The 23,442-nt window shown below is 48.4% G+C and overlaps 1 protein-coding gene across 4 annotated transcripts in view; it reads right to left on the bottom strand.

Annotated features, from left to right (window-relative positions):
• Positions 1–23,442, bottom strand: part of VAC14 (VAC14 component of PIKFYVE complex) — a 191,605-nt gene that overhangs the window by 154,238 nt on the left and 13,925 nt on the right. For 2 of the 4 annotated variants that reach the window (XM_084644950.1, XM_084644948.1), the window contains exons 2-9: positions 20,565–20,715; positions 14,399–14,566; positions 13,750–13,812; positions 12,392–12,499; positions 11,091–11,200; positions 10,241–10,347; positions 7,278–7,412; positions 6,240–6,389 (exon numbers count right to left, since the gene is read on the bottom strand). In XM_084644950.1, coding sequence (XP_084501076.1) covers positions 6,240–6,389; positions 7,278–7,412; positions 10,241–10,347; positions 11,091–11,200; positions 12,392–12,499; positions 13,750–13,812; positions 14,399–14,566; positions 20,565–20,715 — 992 coding nt within the window. Of the gene's footprint in view, positions 1–6,239; positions 6,390–7,277; positions 7,413–10,240; positions 10,348–11,090; positions 11,201–12,391; positions 12,500–13,749; positions 13,813–14,398; positions 14,567–18,085; positions 18,218–18,319; positions 18,444–20,564; positions 20,716–23,442 lie in introns of those variants that run through there. The other 2 variants (XM_084644951.1, XM_084644949.1) reach the window with 2 other exon arrangements.

Here is a 23,442-nt window from a genome sequence, read left to right as displayed (position 1 = left end):
GCCACAAGGGCGGCACCTCTGACAGACCTGATAACAGCTCGGGGCCTGGAGATAGTTAAGTGGACCGAAACGGCAGAAGAAGCTTTCACAGACCTAAGGATGGCCCTTTGCAGCCACCCGGTGCTCATAGCCCCAGATTTCAAAAAGGAATTCATCCTACAAACAGACGCCTCAGAGGTAGGACTTGGGGCTGTCCTTTCACAGACGGTGGGGGATGAGGAGCACCCAATCCTTTACCTTAGCCAAAGGCTCCAGCCCAGGGAACAACAGTACGCCGTAGTAGAAAAGGAATGCCTATCGGTTAAATGGACCATGGAGATTCTACAGTACTACCTGATGGGGCGGCGGTTCACCCTTGTGACAGACCATGCCCCACTCCAATGGATGCACACAAACAAGGAGAAGAATGCACGAGTGACTAGATGGTTTCTATCCCTACAACCTTTCCACTTCTGGATACAGCATAGTACCGGAAGCCAACAGGGCAACGCGGACAACCTGTCACGACAACACTGTCTCTCGTCCCAAGTAACCCAACCCCGCGGTGCTGAGCGGGGGGGAGAAGAGATGTGTGATACAGGAGGGCCAGGGAGCAGTGGGAGAGTGCTAGAGGAGAAATATACAAGCTCAAGGCTAATTAAGGCGTGGTTCCCTGTAGACTAGGGAAGGTAGCTGCAGGTTAATCGGAGCACCTGCAGTCAATTAAGGCCCTGTTAGGAACCTAATAAATCCCCCCTGCATCAGGCAGACATAGGAGGAGAAGGAAGGAAAAAGGACTGGAGCTTGGAGGTGTGTGGAGAGATTTGGAAGACCTGAGAACTGAAGGAAGGGAGACTCCCTTCCCCCCAGCATTTAAGGACCGAGGGTAACCCCACCTAAGGGGGATGAGGGTAAGAAACCCGCAGGAGTTGAGAGGGGCTGGGACTCGGAGCAAACCCAGACCCTTTCCCCGCTTCCCTCCTCTAACACCTTCCCAGGCTAGTAGCGAGGCCCTCGGCACCCCAGAGCAGGGGCAAAGGGTGGCATCTTAGCTCCCCGCCAAGCAAAGCGCAGGACCCACCAGACTAACATTGGCCACCTTGCCACAGCTCTTACATAAAAGGAACCCAGCTAGCACCATCAAGGCTTGCAAACTGGTTTCCTAACTTCAGAGGAAGAAATTCCAACCTTGCCCCAAAATTAAGTTAATGGAACTGAACTAGTTTCAGAGTAGCAGCCGTGTTAGTCTGTATTCGCAAAAAGAAAAGGAGGACTTGTGGCACCTTAGAGACTAACCAATTTATTAGAGCATAAGCTTTCGTGAGCTATGCTCTAATAAATTGGTTAGTCTCTAAGGAACTGAACTAGACGATCTGGTCACTTCCCCATCCAGTGACTGACTGGTATATCTGAGAACGGACATCTTGGGTCCCAGTCCAATTAGTAATGGGGCAGGGTGTCCAGTCACAAACCATACCACCCCATCTGGCACTGACCAGTCCCTCCATTGACAGGCAAGGGAAGGCCTGAATGCCACACAGGCTGGCTTTCTCAGACCCAGAACTGGTCCCATTTGGGTCAGGGAACAGGCATGATAGGAAAGTTCATACTGTAGCTGGTCTGGGGGTGAACAAGGCCTCTGGCTGCAGGGCTCTTAACGCAGCACGTATCACTGGGAATTGCACTGGTTTTTAAGCCATTCAACAATAGGTGGGGAAGGGGAAATATTTTCCTCCCTACACACCTTCCAGCCCCACCCCCCGTTCCTGAACCCCTCTAGCTGCTACCTGGAATCTACTCCCGGTAATAGCCTAAGGAATTGTATGAGATACTGGTTACATCATGAAATGCAGATCCAAGTCAGAGTCTTCCCCACCCTGGCCAGATCTGCCTCTGTACAAGGAGCGGGTGATGTGAACACTGTTCATTCTGCTCCTGATCAGCTCAGAGTCACTGGAGAGCAGATTCTGCAGTGTCCAAGCCAGCACCCTGAGGGAGGGAGAGAGCAGCACCTGCTCTCCGATGGTTACAAAAGGCTGGCAGCCTGTCAACCAGCAACTGAAGCAGCAAAGCTGGTTGAAAACCTCAGCCTAGGAAGAGAAGTCTGGGGCTGTACGTTTCACACTGCAGTCCCACACCCCTCCAGATAGACTGGCTTACATTTCAAAAGGCTGCTCCTAGACTGGCCAGGAATCAAATGCCGGCGGCCTCCATGGCAAGCGAGAATTCTGCACCGAGCCACCAATATCCCGGCTGCAGGAAAGGCTGGACCAGTCGTTTAAGGACTGAGCCCTGGTCTATACAACATTTAGATCGACCCAGTCACGGCACTCAGGCTGTGAAAAATTTACACCCCAAGGGCCGTACGTAAGCCAGCCTGACCCCGCTGTAGGTGCAGCGAAGGAATTCTTCCAGTGACTTCGCTCGGGCCACTTGGAGAAGTGGGATATTGACACTGATGGAAACCCCCCACCATCGACGTTGGGGCATCGCTGGCACTCGGGTGGCAGAGCTGCAGATGTGCTTCCATAGCGCAGACAGGCCCAGAGTCCCAGGGACACCCCGGGCCAGGAACTGCTCCTCACATACACTGAAGCTGCTACGTCAGCAACTCAACACAGACCAGGCAAAGCGTGATCTAGTGAGAACACCGCAACATTGCAACACTAGAACTAGGGGCGATTCACAGGGGTTATACTTAATGTGAACGCTCCTCTCCCCATGGTGCTAGAAATGGGATTTACTCGGTTTCATATTTGTTAAGTCAGTCCCCTGGAAAGGGCTAACTAGGACAGAGGGTTAGGTTGGTGCATGGCAATCACTTTTAATTAAGAAAAAAAGCCTCGCTCTTGCATTGGCTGGGAATCGAACCCGGGCCTCCTGCGTGGCAGGTGAGAATTCTACCACTGAACCACCAATGCTACAGCTGGAAAAAACTGCTTCTCCAGCTGTTTTGTTCACGCTGCACACCTGGTGAAAGTCAGGAAGTTTCTGGTTACAGCCCTGCTTTGGAAACATCTAAAAGTGCTGGGATGTGCCTTCCCCGCTGCAGCCCTGCAACCTCCCAGCAGGGATGCAGCCAGGGAAGGAAGCCTTGGGATATGCCAAGCCTGGGCCTCCAGTGCCAGGGCAGGGTGCAGCCTCCGTGAGCCGTGCACATTTTAACTGAAAAAGAGCCACAGGCGGCTCGTGATCCACGGTTTGCCCACCCCTGCCATATACAAATGAAACTGCCAGCCCCTAAATCCCAGACGAGAGTGATCGCACTCCCATGTCTTTCATGGATTTTGCTATCTTGGCTACTAGGAGAATGATGTTGCCAGCTGTGAATGTGTGGCCTGAAAGCCCTGCATGCACTGGAAAAGTCATTTGTTTCTGACAGCAGTCATCTGCGTCAGTTTGTCCTGAGCCAATGGCAAAGAGGTAAAGTGAACTAAGTGAACCTATTTTCAACACCCCTGCAGAAAATGTGATTGAGAGTCAGTGGATGATCATGCTCGAGTGCAATCAAGACTGTTTTGGCAACAGACACCACAGGGGACCTGTTGCTGATAGCCATTGTCAGCAATACATTAGGTCATTTTCTTAATGTAGATGCTACCTTAAAAGCAACTAGTATTCAAATTGGTGGTGAGGAGCCCTAGTCATGGACCCCACTGTGCTATGCATTGCACAAACATAACAAAAAGATGGTCACTGCCCGAGACCTCTAGGTGAGGAGGAGTTAACTGCTAAACACACTTCTGTGTCAACTGTTGGCCATAAGTAGGATAGCCCCTATAAATAACTTTTTGGGTGAAGATCAAGTCACATTTAAAAAGATCCTAAGGACCTACCAGGCAGTGACTTGACAGGAGACTTGTGAAGTACTGTTGCTCTTCTTCTTAGCATTGTGATCACTTACATGGCCTCTTCCATGCTGCCCCAAAGACTCATTGACTCCTAGGATTAAGATAGAACTGGGAAATTCGCTACACAATGCCAGGTGTGATGCCATTGCCTGTGGTCACTCTGACACAACACAGTCTACTAAGGACAGTGGTCTCTCTGGAGTGGCCCCACAGGCAATGCCAGGCAGGGTCAGAGTGTGCACCCCGTCACATGCCAACGGAGATTTGAGGGCACGGTGTGCTGGGATGCTTTTGTCCATCCTGGCGACATGGCTGAGAAAGCATGCAATGCCACTTCAGGGTATGAGGAGTGACTGAAGGTAAGCTGGGTTTTTGCCAGATTGACATTTTGTGCAAAGGTCAAACCACTTTTTACTCAGGATTTGGTGCTGACAGCACACACAGAACACTGCTGGCTGCTCCAAGTCTACCTGTAGCAGGGTACAGGTTTTTGACCAGCATAGCAATATGGATAGTACACAGGTTTGATAGATCCTGAAATTTGGTAAATGTATGTAGGTTCCATCAACTTGATTGTAATTGGTTTCAACAATTCTTTAGATGCAGTTTTAATGTATTTCACCTGTGCTGTGATTCTTCAGGGCAGTTTGTTTTACAGTCTTTGTATTCTGAATGTTTCTTTCCTCTGTTTTTAAAATGTCAACAGAAACAGGAGAAACAGACTATGCAGCAGAAATAGTGACAGACTATGCATACTGCTGTCAAGTGTGCAAAGACAACAAAATGAAAAAAAGGAGGGAGGGTTATTCTCTAACCTTTCCTCACTTATCCTAGTTGTTACCAGACATGCCAAACTTGTGGGGAGACCACAGAAATTGGGCTTGGTTTTGGCTTAATTGGTTTGCGAGTTGCTTGTTGGCTAGTTTTTCGCTTGCAACTTGTTAGGCTTGTACATTGTTTGGCTTAAACCTTGTTTTTTTGATCAGCTCCCAGCAAGCAGGGGTGCACAGTGGGCCCCATCACAGTCCCAGACTGCACACTGGGGGGAATCTACTCAGAGTGTTGGCTTTTTCTTATCTTCAAAGAGGATTTATTTTCCAGGGTTGCTCTGCAAGAGAAACTCACAAACTGTACAGGGGGAGCCATGAAACTGACTAGACTACAAGCTTTCTGAGGCAGAAACTGTCTTTTTTCCTCTTTTTGTACAGCGCCTAGCACAATGCAGTCCTGGTCTCTGACAGGGGCTCCTGCGCATTACCACCTAACAAATACACATGGTACTGTCAAGTGCATAAAGTAAACTGGAGAAAGAAGTCTGTCAATTACAGTGACCTTGGGTTTTACATTATAGTAGAAGGCAAAATAATTCAGACAGAAATGTGATTTTTCAGGTGACAAAGTCCCTTTAAATACTTTGGTTACTGGCAAGTGGCAAAAAAAGTTTAGGGACGCACATGCACTCTACTTGGGTTGTACTGGTACTTGAGTGAGGTCATTACAATTCTCCTCAATACCAAATAATGAAGCTTACAAGGACCTATGCAAAAGGCAAGAGCCATGTCCCTAGATTCCATGTTAATTATGTACTGACATAACCTACAACCAGGAATAAGGAAAAATCATTTCACTACCATGATGTAAATGCTCAAACAATAGCTTCCACAGACAACCCCTGCATTTCAGCCATTTGACTTTAGACTGAGCAAGGGCTATATTGAGGCTAGACTGCGCATTGTAAAGGGGCATGCCAAGTTACAATGCTCAATGGTTTCTAGGATTTAATATTACGGAAGCACTCAGACATAGCAGCATCGCTGAGGAGTGTGAAAAATCCACACCACTGAGTGTTGTAGCTATGCTGACCTAGCCCCCAGTGTTGAGGCGGTGTTCCTACACCAGATGGAAAACTCCTTCTGCTGGCATAGGCTGTGTCTACACTAGGTGATTATGCCGACATAGCTATGGTGCTGTAGCTGTGTCAGTAGAGTCCCTGCGGTGTAGATGCAGCCTCAGGCTCTAATCAGGAGGAGCAGATCCACTGTGCTGCGTGCTGTACAAACAAAAGACAGATCAGAAGGTCTCTCTTGACTGAGGACACAGTTGTGAAATAGGATTTGAAGTGCCAGGAAATGCAACATTTTATATGCATTTAGCAGACTGGACTGCAGCAAAAGAACGGAAGCCAATGGGGAAAGCGTCAGCTTCGTTGATTCTGATGGACCGATCTGCCCAATCACACATCTAATAAATGGGTCCCATGTTGCGCTTCACAGGTGCTCTGTCCATCAGCTCCCCAAGGCCTTGACTGGAATATGTCTGAACAGGCAACCCTGGGACATGCAGGTGAAGCACCAAAATGCTAACTATTTGGGTGCCATCCTGACAAAGCCACAATGAAAAGGGACTCACCGCTGGAGGTCACCTGCTGCTGGGAGAGGGATTCCTCCTTGGGTTCCATCTGGAGGCTCAGGGATTGCTTGCCCTCATCCGTTTCGTCATCTTCTGGGATGACCAGCTTCATCAGGCTCTGGTTACACACATTAGCTACCTCTTTGATGCCTGAGCAGAGAGGATGTAAGGAACAATCTAATCCAAGATGCTTTACACCTTAGACAAGCCATGCAGCAGGGACCCAGAAGAATACATCAGAGCTATTCCCATTCCCTAACCCACATAGTTCACACCCCCTGTCCAGCCATGACAGCATCCCTGTAAGCTATACATTCTGACAGCTGCCCTCTCACATTGCTGCCCACCACCCTTTTTTGGGCAAGGGTGGAGGGAACTATATATTTGTGGCAGGAGGGTTGGCTAATTCCTTGTGTCCCACCTCAGCAACCCCCGAATCCAAGTAGCGATCCTCTGCTCTCACATCACACCAGAGTACACAGCTGGAAGGGTCTGCTAAGGTGACCAGATATGTCCTGTTAAGTGATCAGACATCAGCGCTCACACTCCACAGAGATGGGGCAGTTCATCCTGCTCGGAGGCAGTGCTTCAAGGAGACTCAAGCATCATTATAGGAAGGGGCCATTCCTGAGTTCACACCCTCGTGCCCCAGAGAAGGTGATTTTCCCAGGCTAACCACTGACTGACACCAAGGGCCAGCAGTGGCCCCATTACACATGCAGCATGCGATTTCCCTCCTCCCCAGAGATCTTACCTATTTGGGTTCCCCTTCTTCACAGGCCTGGTCAGGTCATTTAAACCCACCTAGGGGCCTAAGGAGGGGTAAGATTGTAACATTTTTGTTTCTTTCCCCCCCTTCCACCAAACCCTCTCTGGCCAGGAGAGCTGGGATTAGCTCCCTGAGGAGCTTTAACAATGCCCCCAGAATACCCATTCGTAGCTGCGTACGCTTGGTGATGACTACATGACCGAGAGGAAGCAGAGACACTGGAGCCTGGCAGCAGTGCCTGCTTCCCCTGATCTGGGTAACAAGGATACTCTTCTTCCGGTCATCATAGGATAGGCATGGCAGAACAGCGGTCAGGATCCCTGAGGAGTAGGGCAGCATCACCCGACCAGCCAGCTGGATGAATTCCCTCATCCAGCACATGGCTGTCAGCTGAATCAGATCATCTGGAAAACAGGGACCAAGGAGAGCTGAGGAAGAGGCAGGTGGCACAAATGGATCAAACTCAACAAACTACCCAACATGCACAACGAGAGGACACTTGGCTTCTGGTTTTGGTTTCATCAGCAGGGTCATAGGGAGGGGTGCTCTCCCAAAGATCCATCCCCAAAAGCCAAGCGTAGCTGGATGTTAAAAATGCTTAGTGAAAGTGCTAAATGTAAACGTGCTGGTAATCATTAGGCTTCAGTGTTATGAATGTCAGTGGGAGTTAAGGGCACTACATGCATCAATGTTAAGTATTTATAACATGCTCCTCACCACAGGAATTGTACACCTAAGTCACCACCACAACCTAGAGGCCCAAGTATGCTCTACATGTCTCCCTCCTTCCCCTGAGGCTGCTAGGGGATTTACTGCTTAACTCTCCAGGTTCTACCGCAGAGTAGCCGTTGAAGAGGCCTGTCTGCAAACACAGGCAGACAGCATTGCACTGGCTCCCACTCAGGGGGTCTCTTTCAGAACCACAAGGGGTAGGACGATTGCTTTAAAGAAAATTCTGAAGAAACTAATGGGGCCAGCAGAAGGGTGAGTGCTGGTATGAGGTACCAGCCTGGCCGCACACCCAGCTGCCCCCTTCTTCCCACTTGGCCTCCAGCCCCCTCCACACTGGGGGTTTGTCCTGATCCAGCGACCCACTCACCAACAGTGTGAACACCCAGTCTAGGCAGGAACAGCCTCTATTTGCGCAGATTATGCAAACCCCTGCTTGAGACCTGAGTAAGCTGCACAAATGCAGATCACAGCTTATAGCAGGTTTCAGAGTAACAGCCGTGTTAGTCTGAATTCGCAAAAAGAAAAGGAGGACTTGTGGCACCTTAGAGACTAACCAATTTATTTGAGCATGAGCTTTCGTGAGCTACAGCTCACTTCATCGGATGCAACGAAAGCTCACGAAAGCTCATGCTCAAATAAATTGGTTCGTCTCTAAGGTGCCACAAGTCCTCCTTTTCTTTTAGCTTATAGCAGTTTACCCCGTCTCCACCCAAAGCTTGCAGCATTAGTGCAGTTAAGGCAGGGGGAACTGCCGATGGCTGAAGTTGGGGTAAACCCCAGAGAAGAGGCCACAGACATAGCAGGATGCACGGAATCAAATAAAACCCTTTAAAACTGTTCCATCAATAACCTGATTTACCCCGATTCAGTTGCTCAGGCCTGGGTGTCACAAAGTCACACCAGTTTTGCTAGAAGTGTTATTTTATAATCAATACCAGTTTAGACAGAGATGAAACTTGGCACTCCAAAACTGAGGCAGACCTAGTTTACAGGCTTACCTGGCATGGGTAAATTCAGAGAATTTAAATAGATACAATTGCTTTAAAATCAAAATAAGTATTTTTGGTGGTTTTTGCATGGGGTGTATTATCCATGTTTATCAGGTAAAACCAAAAATGAGAAACCTTAAACATATTAATTATCTATGCCACAGAAAGCCTGAGGCACTTGGGCCTAATTTTTCAGTCCTTGGGACACCTAAAATCCAGTGGTGTGCCATGACACTTTTAGCAAGGCATGCAATTCTACAATGGCGTGCGAGGTCACACTGTGTGGAGGATACCATTTTGTTTTACAAAGTGATAACTCCATGCATGTTTGGGGTCTGGCAGAAGTGTCCCATGGCCACACAGTCATATTCAGGGCTTTCGTGTTCTGGAATGGAATTCTGGAGCGATGTAATGCAAGCAGTAGTAATTCACAGGGGTGACAGCATTAAAGGCTATGGAGCACAGCAGCATGCCCAGAGACCCAGACTTGCTGGCCACGCTTGCAATGCTTCTAGCCCTCAGGCCATTGCCTGAGCCCACCTTCCAGCAGGGGCAGCTCCAAGGTCTTTTATCTAATAAAGTCAGGAGGAATCTGTTTAAACCAAGGCATCTTTCCAAGCACATTCTGCTGAGAGTGAGAAAAAGCATTTCTGAGCATGGGACAAACCAGGGCCTGGATCTGCGGCGAGGTCTCCGGTCACTCTAATATCACTGGTACAGCACTGGTGGAAACTGTCCGGCTGAGCAGTGACATTTGGGACATCAATATGAGGGATCCCAGTGTCAGGGGCAAAGCCCCTGCTACTGTTGCTATACAACACTTGACACTCAGGCAGAAGGGTCGATAGAAACCCGGAATCCTGCTCCATTTTATTGGCGGAGAAACTGACAACCAGTAGACTACGGTGGTGAATCAACCTGAAGGGTGATTGGCAAATGCACTCACTGACAGCTTCACACTGTGCCCACTGAAGGCACTGGTAAAACTCACCCACTTCCATGGGAGAGGAGTGGGGGTAGTGGTGAGCGCTTGTGAACCCCACCCCTCAGCATTTTTAATTCCAGACTATGCTGGTAGGTGAACGGATACTAACTGTGCATGGTGCCTGGCTTCCTGAACTCTAACACTGGGATCCCATGCTTGGGCCAGGAACGCAATTCTCCGTCAACTTTAATCAAAGAGCTTTCCAAGTATATTCCATGGTGGGAAGTTCCCCAAGACAGGATTTTCAGAGCCCCATGCAAAGCAGCTCATCCTCCCTTTGAAAACACAACCCTGTCCAAGGCCTGGTGCTGGTTCACCCATGAGCGAACCGTGATCCAACACAAGTACTGTGTTGGTGCTGGGATTGTAGCCTGTTTTCTCGGAGGGGCAGGGGAGCTGTAGAGGAGAACTGTGCCGTCTACACCAACAACAGACTTCAATCCTGAATCAAAGGTTTTGGTCACAGTCACAGGGACCGTGGCTGCCACTCAGGCTCCATCCAGTACACTGGGCTTTGCACACTCACCAGAAGCCTGACAGTGAATCACTAGAATATTGGCCATTTCTGCAAACTTGACGCTGGAAGGATTCTTCTTGATCTCTTTAAGGAACTCCCCGAGGGCCACCTCACACCTGCAGGGCGGAAGGACAACCAGTTAAGAGACTCATTCTCAGCCTACAGAACACAGGGACCATACACCAACCTTCCTGTGTACATATGAACTGACATCAAGAGCCAAGGCATCACCAGTTAGCTGCAGTGAATCTGAGCACGTATCTTCTCCCACCAGCTGTGGTGGTCAGCACTCATCCGAACAGGGGGCTTGAGCGTTTCCAACATCAAGCACATGCCTGTGAGTTATCCACACTCAAGTTAACTCCCCTTGAGTTAGCCCAGCTTGAGAGAGAGCAGCCACACTACAAAATAACACTGGCTGCACACAGCAACTGTGAGCGCTGCACAGACCAGCTGCGTCCCCACCGCATTACTGAGCTTGAGCATCAGCAGCATTTAACCGTCAACCCACATCCCCTGCCAGGCCAGCTAGCTTGAGTTTACAGCACCCCTGAGCTCGAGATGTGTGTGAGAACAGGAGTCGGGTTAGGGGCTACACTCGAGTTACACTTCAAGCTAACTGCCAGGAAGACAAACCCATGGTGAGCTGCTGCCTCACTGACCCAGTAGTCAGCATCTTGCCTCTCAGATACCATCTCTGCCTAGATCAGAGCAGCAGGAGAACCATGCTCTACATCAGGGGTTCTCAAACTGGGGTCGTGAAATCTGTGCCTCTCTCACCAGCGCCCCATGCGCCGCTCCTCCTCCCCCCCCGCCCAGAGCGTTTACCCAGTGCTCCGCACCCCCCCACCACACTCACATCTTCCGGATCTCTTTGCTGTTATCTCCCAGGATCTGGAAGAGTCCATCCAGGATCTCCGGCAGGTAACCCAGGAGATTAATGTCAGGCACCGACTCTAGCACCAGGATCTAACTCAGGGAAGGAGCAAGACAGACAAGAAAGAGTCCTAGTGAGTTTCAGAGAAGACCAGAAGTAAAAAACAAACCAACCACCCCAGAAGGATGCTTTGGTGCAGGAATAGTGAAAAAATGGAGGGGCACGTAAACTTGGTAATAGTAGGTGGTACTGTAAAGAGCACGGTTGTCTGAGCTGGGGGTACTGGACTAGATGACCTAATGGGCTCTCCATCGCAAGGGGCAGTGCGGGCCAATGGACTAAGGGCTTGGCGACACTTACATTTTATAGCACTAACTTGCTGACTCAGGGGGGTGAAAAATCACCCCCCTGAGCGCAGCAAGTCTGAGCACTTTAAAGCACGAGTGGAAACAGGCTCCCAGTGCTCGGAGCCGCGCTCCCAGTGCTCGGAGCCGCGCTCCCAGTGCTCGGAGCCGCGCTCCCAGTGCTCGGAGCCGCGCTCCCAGTGCTCGGAGCCGCGCTCCCAGTGCTCGGAGCCGCGCTCCCAGTGCTCGGAGCCGCGCTCCCAGTGCTCGGAGCCGCGCTCCCAGTGCTCGGAGCCGCGCTCCCAGTGCTCGGAGCCAATCCCCTCATGGAGCTAATCCCATGACAAAGCTTTGAAGTTTTCAGTGTAGCCATGCCCTAAGTACCAGGGAACATGGAAGTTCTCATCCCAGCTCTGTCACCACATCCTGCGCACTAGTCAATCCATGACACCTGCCCCATCTGCAAAAGAGAGGGTACTTATCTACCCTCCAGGCAGTGGAAGGGTTGTTTGCGCTCTTACTTTGAGAGTACAAAGTGCTATGCAAGTTAGGCATGTGCTACGTGTTTTCATTATCTTCTGGGACTCTACAAGTCCATGGCAACAGAACTGCGGAGAGCTACTCAGCCAACAGCTACGGCCAACTGCAGGAAATAAGTTAGGAGTGACTCAATCTTTTAAGGAATGAGTGAGTCTGAGGACAAGACAAAGTGAACATCATGCATCTGCATCCACTAAGTTAGAGCAGGACATGTGCCTAGACACCATGATGATGGGCACACTGAACCCCAGCTGCAGCGCAGCCACAGCTGTTTGATAGCTTTTGTTAGACCTTTTTGGAGGACAAGAGCTCGACAGCCCTGGGCTACAGCCATATCACCCCTTGATAGAGCCTCAGCAGTGGAGCAGACGTCACAAGTGGTATGTCATACACACTTACCCAGGATATGATGAACTGCCGGGCGTACTGGTTGTTGGAATAAATCCTCTCCCGCAGGAGTGGGATGAAACCCACAAGGTCAAACTTGTTACTCTCAGTCACGATGTCCTATGAAACAACCATCATTGGTAGGTTAGGGCAGCGATGAGGCTTGGCCCCCCCAGCGCTCAGACCCTACGCACCAGCGCAGACACCAGCTGGCCACTTCCTATTTTTAGCGAGTCAGGGGCTGAACATATTTTAGAAAGTGAAAAGTCACCCACAGTGGATGGGGCTCAAATCAGCCAATTCTAGGCATGGGCAATGACTCTCAACTATTGGTCCTCGAGCCAAAGGACCACAGGGTGTGTCCTAACTGGTCAGCGAATCAGGCATCCTCCTTTGGCAGTGGTCAGTACTGAGGTTTCAGAAACAGGTGAAGTCTCACTCCCCACAATGCACCAGCCCAACTGCACAACCCTGAACATGGAAGTGGGGGGGAAGTTTCCTTGACTCACGCACTAATCAACTCATGCCCCACAGCATGTGACTGAACCACCCTGATATGTAATAAGAAGTGTCCTTAGTCCTTTTTAGGGCTCACCTACACTATATGACAGATCTCCTGCAACAGTGAATCCCTTTGCTCCAGTCTTATGGGACAGTGGACAGGAGAGTGTAAGGAGGGCTGGACTCTCCCACAGTGACCCTCTGCTACCTCCCCAACATGGATCTCTGCACCATGCCAAGCGCTGGGCTGGTATTTGGGAGCAGGGAAGGGAGCGGTCAAGGGGCCTGTTAGTCCTACGAGTTAGGAGGAGGAAATATGGAGGTTTGGGCAGGTAAGAACCACACTGTACATAGATCAGGAACTGGAATTAAAGGCTCCTACAAGAGACAGCAGCTTCTACTCTACAGACAGAGCACTCCAGCTCACCTGCTGGAACAAGGAACCCTGATGAGAGACAAAAAATGGTAGAGTCCCCACTCTGTAGCCTGGTGAGGGAGATGCAACCTACTGATCACAGTGCAGCCTTCCCCCGGAGCAGCATGGTGGAGACAGGTACTCCAATAAGCTTTTCATTAATGTTCACCCGTTGCTGTGTTAAAGGCAACTCCTCCCTCCCCCCAGTAATACTTCAGGTGTATGAAGCCTTAGCATGGAGATGGCCAGTGAAGCAACATCTCATTCCATCAGAGCAGCCGCCTACAGGAAAGGGAGCGATTTCCACAGCCACAGGATGAAGTTGTGATTGTATTGGCTGGTACAGCCTCCTGGAAATGTAACAAATGTATAACTCTGTCCCCCGTCCCCCACCAAGGGCCTTCTGACATGGGTCCCTAGGATAGTCAGCTAAAAGAAGGGAAATGGGAATTACCTTGAGAAGTCGGTCCAGTAGTTCAGAGCCGCTTTTCACATTTGGGTCTGGATCAGCGGCAAGCTGCAAGTTACAAAAACAAAAATGCCATCACAGGTTCCAGGGTTCCAGAGAAAGACACAGACAAGTGTATTTGTGCTGGGTTCCTAGCAGTGCCCAAGGTTGTTCGCCATGAGAAGACATCCCTGACACTTGTACAGGTTAAATCAACTTCATTTCTTGCCAGCAGTTTCCTTTCAGACTAGAAGTTGAATGAGTTTCCAGGAAGGGCCTGGGGAGATGGTTGCATGGGGCAGAGCTGGGTTCACAACTCTGAATGGAAGGTGTGACCCAGGCAAGAGAAGGTGAACACACACTAAGCCTGATCTGAAATGCCTGAACACCACTTCCCGGCTGCTACCTTCAGCTCAGCTCTCTTCTTGCAACCACAGTGAGCAAGGGACAGACACAGCGACGGTAGCGGCCTAAGCCTTCTACAGACATTCCTACAAGAGCAGGGCCGAACAGCCCCAAAGCCAAGCGTGCCTACACCCTGTCTTGCAGCAGGAGGGATCTGCACCGGTGGCCCCTTTAGTAGGGTGACAGGTGAGGGCTCCCACTCTGCACCTTCATGGGGGAGGGAAGGCAGACACAGGGGAAAGCTACTTACCTTACTCAGGCCATCAAACAGCACGTTGAAGTGTGGGAGGACAGAGCCCCTGGCCACTTTGACGATGTTATACAGGGCCTCGCAAGCATAGTACCGCAGTCGGCTGTCAGCATCGTTGAAGCAAGTCAGCACCGGCTCAATCAGCTCTTTCAGGTACAGCCCAGAATCCTGATGGAAGAACAAGACTGGGGGTTAGGGCCAGTCCTCACTTGGGGTGGGAACAGACTGACCTCTGGCAGCGTATGTCATACAACGGAGCACTAGGACATGGCCACAGGTGGCAGTGCCACGAGGCATCGCCACCTTCACGAGCATTGGCTCGTACAACCAGATCATACCAAGCGAGCCTGTACCATCTCACCCTGGCTCCAGATTCACAGGGAGCTATCAGACTAGCATTGTGAATGCCACTGGAGGATTGCAGGCCTTGTGCTGCAAGCTCCAGCACAGGAACGGAGATCACTGCATTCTGGCTCCCTGATAATGCCAGGATCACCATTTGGACGTAACCATAGAGAGACAACAAGTCATTAAGACTTCTTTGGAACAGCGATAGTCCCATTCCTGAAACCAGAGACTTCAAAACACATTCATCCCATCACAGGAGATCACATGTCCCAAACACTGTCGCTATCAGGTTTGAGCCTAGACTGAGCCCAGGCTCGTAGCCAAAACTAGGTCTCTGAGGGAAATATGACCAGATGGGTTACTACCCCCTAGCTCTCGGACCCTCATGCATTAGCTATGGTGTGACGTTATCCGATTAAAATAGGACTGTATGAATCCTTGTTGCAACCAGTGTTATATATTTGCAGCAAATTTTGTATAAAGGTTGTCGAGTGACGTCTATGAAAAGGTTATATTTTGCTGGTTATGATTATGCTATCTGTATGCATGTATCATTTTAGTATGTGAAGTTATAAGTATTGGAATATCCATCAGCTTTATGGGGATTGTCTGCCCCATTCTTTGTGGTTTACCCTAATTAAATGACCATAGCTATCCCCCACTGAGACACTGGTCACAACCAGTTATGCCACATAATATATCTGCAAAAATATCATCATTTGCCAGATATGATCATCTTGTTTATATGTTTGGATCACCTTTGTATTAGGAGTTATAGATATGTATGTGTCTGTATTTCAAACTTGTGCTATGCTTCTGGATGATACCCCTACACAGTTTGGCATCAGCACTGCCTAGCCTGCTTGATGGCCCATTTGTGACATTGCATGCCATGTGTTTTATGGAAATATGCTTATGAATACGACATAACTGGAATATGCTTTATGCTAAATACCCCTTGTAGGGTGTCATTAGAAATCTTGTAATCTACTAAGTGCATTCATCCTATTTGTTTGCATGTATGATTTCTATATCTGGAGTTAGGAGAATAAGGTATAAACTTGTATCACTGATGCAAACGTATTAAGTGGAGGCCATTGGGGGTGCTCCAGAAACAGTTACTTGAAAGTCTTCCTGTGTACTTGTGGGCCAGCCCATGGGGAATGGAGACTAGGGGTCTTACAGTGACATGTGGCTATGCCACCTGATAATGAAATTCATCTGAAATCTGGTACTTTTCCATTTAGGAGGAGGGGTGGAGACCCAGAGACAAAAAATTCCCTGCCTTGTGCCAAAGCTATAAAAGGGGATGGAGCAGGACAAAAGGGGCGGCCAGTCATGAGAAAACCCCTGCTTACCACCTGAGATGTCTGCTGGATCCAACAAAAACTGTACCGGGGAAAGGATTGGGCCCAGACTAGGAAGGAGTCTAGTCTATGAAAGAAGTTTATTGGAACATCTCTGAGGGTGAGATATTGCCTGTAATCAGTTTCTTAATGTATTAGGCTTAGACTTGCGCGTTTTGTTTTATTCTGCTTTGTGACTTACTTTGTTCTGTCTGTTATTACTTGAAACCACTTAATTCCTACTTTTTATACTTAATAAAAATCACTTGTTTATTAATAAGCCCAGACTAAGTGATTAATACCTGGGGGAGCAAACAGCTATGCATCTCTCTATCAAGGTTATAGAGGGTGGACAATTTATGATTTACCTTGTATAAGCTTTATACAGAGTAAAACTGATTTATTTGGGGTTTGGATCCCATTGGGAGTTTGGCTGCTGGAGACAGGTTACCTGCTGAGCTGTTTTTAGTTAACGTCTGCAGGTTTGGGGGGCATGGCCCAGATCCTGGGCCTGTGTTGTTGAGCCAGACACGCTAGCCTGCTGCAAGGCAGGGTTCTGGAGTCCCAAGCTATCACGGAAAATGGACTCAGAGGTAATTTCAGCACATCAGGTGACAGTCCCAAGGGGGTCTCTGTGACCGAACCCGTCACACCATTAAGGACCATCAGCTATACAACTGACCCATTGAGAGACGGCAGATCCACTTTATGACTCAGCAAGGCATGCAGGGATATGCCTATGGTGAGAACTCTGTGGCTTCCAAGCCATGTGCTGGGCAGCTTGTGTTTAAAATAAAGGAAGCACAGGCCGCAGGGCAAGAGACTATAAAAGGCAGCTCCATCTTCTCCATTTTGTCTTCAATCCTACTTATAGCCTCTGGAGGAACCTTGCTACTAACTGAAGCTCTGAACAATGGACTGAATGACCCATCCAAGCTGTGAATGTACTCCAGAGACTTAAGACAGCAGGTTTATTCCATCACTGCTACAAGCCTGAACCAAGAACTTTGCAATTACTGTATGTAATTGATTCCTTTAACCAATTTTAACTCTTACCTTTCTCCTTCTTTCCTTTCTTTCTATAAATAAACCTTTAGAGTTTAGATACTAAGGGATTGGCATCAGCATGATTTTTGGGTAAGATCTAAGTTATATATTGACCTGGGTGTGTGGCTGGTCCTTTGGGATTAGAAGAACCTATTATTTAATGAGACTGGTTGCAGAGAACCACTCATCTCTGAATCCAGTGGTTTTGGTGGTGATATAAGAACTGGAATGCCTAAGGAAACTGCCTTTATGTTTTCTTGTTAGCCAGTGTAGTGAAACAGAAGTTTACTTTTGTGGCTGGTTTGGTAAATCTTTTAAGAGAACCACCACCATTTTTGGGTTCTGTTTGCCCTATTTCTCAGTAGTTCGGCCTGAATTTGGCACTCTCAGTTGTGACCCATTAATGCACAGTTACAGTACAGCACACTGGTTTCTAGGGCCTTGTCCCTGCAGAGATTTGACCCATTATTCCCAGATGGGATGACATACATTGGAATGAGCAGAGATGGTCATAAGCGAAGAGTCTATTGCAGGAGCGAGTTAAATACTCAAATTGCACTTGACTGGTCCAGTGCTATTAGATTTACAAGAAGTTTTTGAAGACAGTTTTTTGTTTTCACCCAATTGGCCAAGCACCTCCCCAAAAGCTCTAAGGGCCTTTCAACAGGAAAACACAAAGCATAATGACTTCCACCCAAAGACTTCCTCTCATCACAAATACCCATCCCCTCACACCATTCTGCTTCTCCAAGATGCTGTCACCCACCAGAGATAGGAACTCCCCACCCGCCCCCCCATTTCAAAGGGCTCATCTTACCCTCTGAGGCAGCGCCTGGGAATAGACTGTAGTATGCCTTGAAGGGCAACAAATTTGGGCTCTGCTGGGGCAAAGGAGAAGCAAGTTTCCATGGAGATGGCCTTTTACCAACACACTCAAGCTACTAACCTCCTGTTTAAGCCAGGAACCAGGGACAATAGTCCTACTGAAGCCAACAGTGACTGCCAAGTCTCCTGCCAGGTCTTCTTGCAATTGTTCGGCAGAAGGTTTCAATCCACTCATCTTTAAGCCATTTGATTTCTATGGAAATTCATCAAGTTTAGGGCTAGAATTCAAGCCATCCAATGGAGAAAAAAAGTCTTCCCCTATACCAAAATACTGATGGGGGGAGTTGAATGTTACCTCAGTTGTGCATGTGAGATGCTCACAACCAGAGAGAGCTTCTGGCGTCTTGAGGTACAATCTGGCCTTGGGTCATCCTAAATATTCAAGGATTTTTTAAGTTTTCTTATACAAACTAAAAGCACCCTGGTGTTCTTATTCTGCTGGCTCAGCATTAGCAAGTCAACCAAAACCTCCTTCTTAGGACTGAACAGTCATGAGACACAACGCGTCCAGGTTGGTATACCAGCTTTAAAAAAAAAAAAAAGGAGTTAAGTTGATAGTGTCCTTTTAAATGAAGTGGAAATTAACACGGGACTTGTTTAGCATCTAGTCAACTTCAGCAGATGAATTAGAAGTACTTTCATGAACTATACCTGCCTCAGAGTTCACCTGAGAATTTGTGTGACTTTAAAGTCACATTTCCATTTTTATTTTTTCATCTTGTGTTGCTATATGAAATATCCACACAAACAGAAATTTGTCTGACTAGCCTCAGATGTGATTTTCTTTCTAATCTAATCAGCTCCAACGATCCAAAATGTTACTTTTAATTATTGTAGGTGAAAAAATCACAGTTGTCTGGAATTCTAAGTTGATGTCACCCCTTTAGAGTAAGGAAGAATGTCTCAGTGTTCACTAAATGGATAGTGAAAAAAACCCAGTACAGAAAAAGTTATTTCCAGGCTAAACAAATAAACTGAAAGTTTGTATTAATGTTTTTATATACCTAAGAAGTTTCTGAACTGCATCCGACAACAGATTTCCATAACACTTGAGAACATTATAATTTGTTTAAGTTACTTTCCCATCCAGCATTGATGCCACTTATCCCAGAAGAGAACAGAAAACAAGATTTGTAGTTAAATCTGTGTCCTCTATGGGGGTGGGGGGGAGGGGAGAATCAAGATATTGTGGTGTTGTGGATAAGCATTTTTTAAAAAGACAGCAGCAAAAGTGATAGGCATTTTAATAAAAGGATTAAGAATCTGGAGTATCACCCAGCAGCAGAAACTGATGATTTTAGAGGCAATTTAACATTAACTCTGAGCCCTGGCCTTCTTTACAGTGTATCATTTTAGCTGGTTAGTGACTCACAGTCTCATTAAAGGGGAATTAAAATCCTACCACATGTGATTTTATACAGGGATAGCTTGTCTCTAGAGTAGTGCGCTGGGCTGAAATGCAGAATGAAATGCTGTAAAAAGATCACCTTACTTTTTCCTTCCTCCATCAAGACATTTCTGATAACTAAATGTGTATCTGATCCAAAGCCCATTGTGACTTCAGCCTGTGGATCAGGTTGTTCATGCACAAACCTCCCTGTTTTACTGAGCACAAAGCTGGATCCTGTAGCCATTACTCAGTGCTCTCATTGAGGAGAATGGCATAAAGGACCTAAGGAAAGAGGAACAAGCCCTTAATTTGAACAGAAGCCAGTTACGTTTCCCCTTGCACATAAATGTTACAATAAGATGTCAGTGCAATAGCACCACACTGGGATGCATGTCTATTTTAGTGACTACTAGAAGTAGTCTAAAGTCTTATTCTAAAGTCCAATGGAAAGATAAAGTGTAAATTTATGTAATGGCTTACCGTTGTCTGTGCAGCCCAGCGTGGTTTGGGTAAGTCTCTGACTGGGGCTAGCCTGTATTCTAGCTATGCTTTAGCCTAGTTAAGGTTCTGTGTATGATACAATAAACTACCATGTTGTGGGACTGAGTGGTGCAGGGCTATGTTTCATCATAAGTACATGGCATTAATATAATTGAGACACAAAGATGGTTTTCCTTCGGTATCTTCCAAAGCCCAGGCAATGCTGAAATGTCTACTAAGCTCCCAGACCTGATCCCACACCTCCAGTGTTCGGTGGGGTTCATGGCTTTTGCCTTGAGCATCTCATAAGGAGCAGAGTAACTTCTGCTGCCTCTTCTGAGGTGGACAGAACACAGTCTCCTTAGACATGCCTTGTAACATTCCTGTTCACATCCTTCCCCAGCGCAGCACCAGTGTTAATTTTTCATTCTCTCCCCAGCATCCGGAGTTTGCTAATTACAATTAAATGTTTCCATAGAGCAGCCTGGGCCTAACACAGGGCTAGGATGCATACCCTCTCCTGGGTGCGCTGGTGAGCACTAACTCATGGAGCAGGCTGTTGACATCAAGGAGACTGCTAGGGGAACACTTTCCAGCAGCCTGTAGACCATAGGGAACAGATGCTCACTTGTGACAGTGACAGGCGGAAACAAACAACTGGGAACCCTACCTTCCCGAGAGCAATGGAGCAGGCTGCCAGGCCGATGAGCCCCCCTTTCCTGCTGTGAGGGTGCTGTGAGAGTGCGAACTCTTGCGACAGGATCTGGATCACATGCTTGATCTGCGCTGCGTTGTTCTGAGCCACAAATTCTCGCACCAACCTAGCGGAGAACAGAGGGTATGACAGAATATCTTGGCCTGGCTTCAACAATACATGGTTTAGAGTCTTGTGCACTGGCTACCAGACTCCTCCGGAAACATGGACAGGATAGGAATATTCATTACAGAGACCCTCAACTCAAGCCCTCCAGTGAAAGCCAGCAACTAAAAAACAAGGCAGATGAACGGGCTGCTCCTCACCCCTACCCCGTCATTTACCCATGCCTCGCCTTGAACTGGTCCAATCACTTCATGAGACAGTGTGGACTCACTTCCTCAGGGGTAACCTCTTTATCTGTGACTTATCTAAGGACAGGTGGCTCATCCCCTCTTCTGGTCCTTCAACTACCCCAAAAATCCCCTGTGCACTGGGCTGGGGCAGGCTCCCTAAAGATCCCCAATGTCTATGCAGCCTTAAACCGGCAAGGCTCAGCACAAGCATTAATTGCTTTCTACAGTTATCACCCCCCAACCCCAGCCCTCCCAAGAGCAAAAGGCACCCTCCTCCTCCCAACCAACAGAGGAGCACATGTGGCACTTACAAAACAGAGACTGGGAGTTATGACCCAGAAAGATTAGGAAGAGCATTCAAATGCATCTCACTGTGAGCATCCTCCTATCTCCCAAACTCCTTGATGGCTTTGCATTAAACTTTCAAGGGAGATGCTAAACTGAAGCAAGATCTCATGTGGGATTTCAGGCAACTTAGTTTTGGCAAAATTGGGGTCCGGGGGGTGGGAGGGGAATGGGCCACAGGTGAAGCTTCCCCATCATAAACCCAGAGAGAAACCAACAGCTCTCCAGAGTTTTACTAGCTGTGGTACACAGATCTCTGTATGAGGTTTCACCTCAACATTTTACTGCCATTGCTTAGTGGTCCAGCATTCATTGCTATGATTCAGAAATGGACAGGGGCGAACATGGATGGCCCCTGTCTAATCTGCCCTCCCTGCATAGATCAAAGCAGATCAAGAGAGGCATACAGTACCTTAAATGTATGCTCCCCAGAGTAAGTGAACTCCACTTTACATGCCAGGCAGCAGTACTTTGCTCACACTACCTGGAGATACTCCCCAATCCCCTTCCAGACTGGTACCTCCATGCCTGCAGTCTACTGCATGGATACAAAACCCATTTCTACAGAACGGATCTTGGTTGGTTGGCTGGCTGAGAAGGAAACTCCCCTAACCAAGGTCTGGTCTACATTATGAGGTTAGGTCGAATTTAGACACATTAGGTTGCTTTTATAAGCGATGCAGCTACACAACCAACTCCAAGGACGTAAAGAGCTCTTAAAATCGACTGCTGTTCTCCTCCCCGGCGAGGGGAGCAGTGCTAAAACCGAACTTCCTGGTTCCAATTTGGGGTAGTGCAGACACAGCGCTGTGCAATTGGATGGTATTGGCCTCCGGGAGCTATCCCAGAGTGCTCCAAGGTGACCGCTCTGGACAGTACTTTCAACTCTGATGCACTAGCCAGGTACACAGGAAAAGCCCCGAGAATTTTTGAAATTCAATTCCTGTTTGGTCAGCATGGCGCGCTCAGCGGAACAGGTGACCTTGCAGTCCCAGAGTCACAAACAAGCGCCAGCATGGAGCAAACGGGACACACTGGATCCGATTGCTGTATGGGGAGAAGAATCTGTGCAGGCAGAACTCTGACCCAGCAGAGGAAATGCGGATATATATGCCAAAAATCACACAGGGCATGGTGGAAAGAGGCTACATCAGGGACACACAGCAGTCCCACGTGAAAGGTAAGAAGCTCAGGAAAGCCTACCAAAAGAGGCAAACGGTCGCTCCAGGTCAGAGCCCCATACATGCCGCTTCTATGATCAGCGGCATTCCGTTCTGGGGGGGACCCTACCACTACCCCAACATTGTCCATGGACACCTGCAAGGGGGGAGTCTCACGAAACGGAGGAGGAAGCGGAGGAGGAGGAGAATGTGCAGCAGGCAAGTGGTGAATCTGTTCTCCCCGGCAGCCAGGACCTTTTCATCACCCTGGAGCCAATACCCTCTCAGGGCCTATTGTTCCCAGACCCTGAAGGTGGAGAAGGCACCTCTGGTGAGAGCACATTTGTAACTACAGGGGTTAAAAGCAATTTTGTTTAATGTTTGATTTGCCCTGAAGAATTGGGATGCATTTGCGGCCAGTACAGCTACTGGAAAAGTCTGTTAACGTGTCTTGGGATGGAGCAGGAATCCTCCAGGGACATCTGCATGAAGCTCTCCTGGAGGTACTCTGAAAGCCTCTGCAGAAGGTTTCTGGGGAGGGCTGTCTTATTTCGTCCTCCACGGTAGGACACTTTACCATGCCAAGCCAGTAGCAAGGAGTCTGGAATCATTGCAGCACAAAGCATGGCAGCAAATGGTCCTGGGTTTTGGTCGCATTCAAGCAACATTTGATCTTTATCTTTCTGTGTCAGCCTCAGGAGAGTGATATCATTCATGGTCACCTGGTTGAAATAGGGGGATTTTTGTAAGGGAACAGTAAAAGGACCCTGTTCATGCTGGGCTGTTTGTGCTTGGCTAAAAGAGGATGGCCACGCGGTGGGGGTAGGGGTGTGCTGCACATCCAACCCCAAACCGCAGCCCCTGCTTTTAAATGGCAAACCCAACCGGCATTGCTTGCTCTGGGAAAAGAGGGCGCTGCAGTTTGAAACCATTCCCACATGTTACGAAGGCGGAAGAAGCCAACCCCGTGTACTCTTTGGCTTACCATGGCTG

Source organism: Lepidochelys olivacea (assembly GCF_965140295.1).
Source record: "Lepidochelys olivacea isolate rLepOli2 genome assembly, chromosome: 12".
NCBI classification, from domain to species: Eukaryota; Metazoa; Chordata; order Testudines; family Cheloniidae; genus Lepidochelys; species Lepidochelys olivacea.
This window is presented reverse-complemented; position numbering and strand designations above follow the sequence as displayed.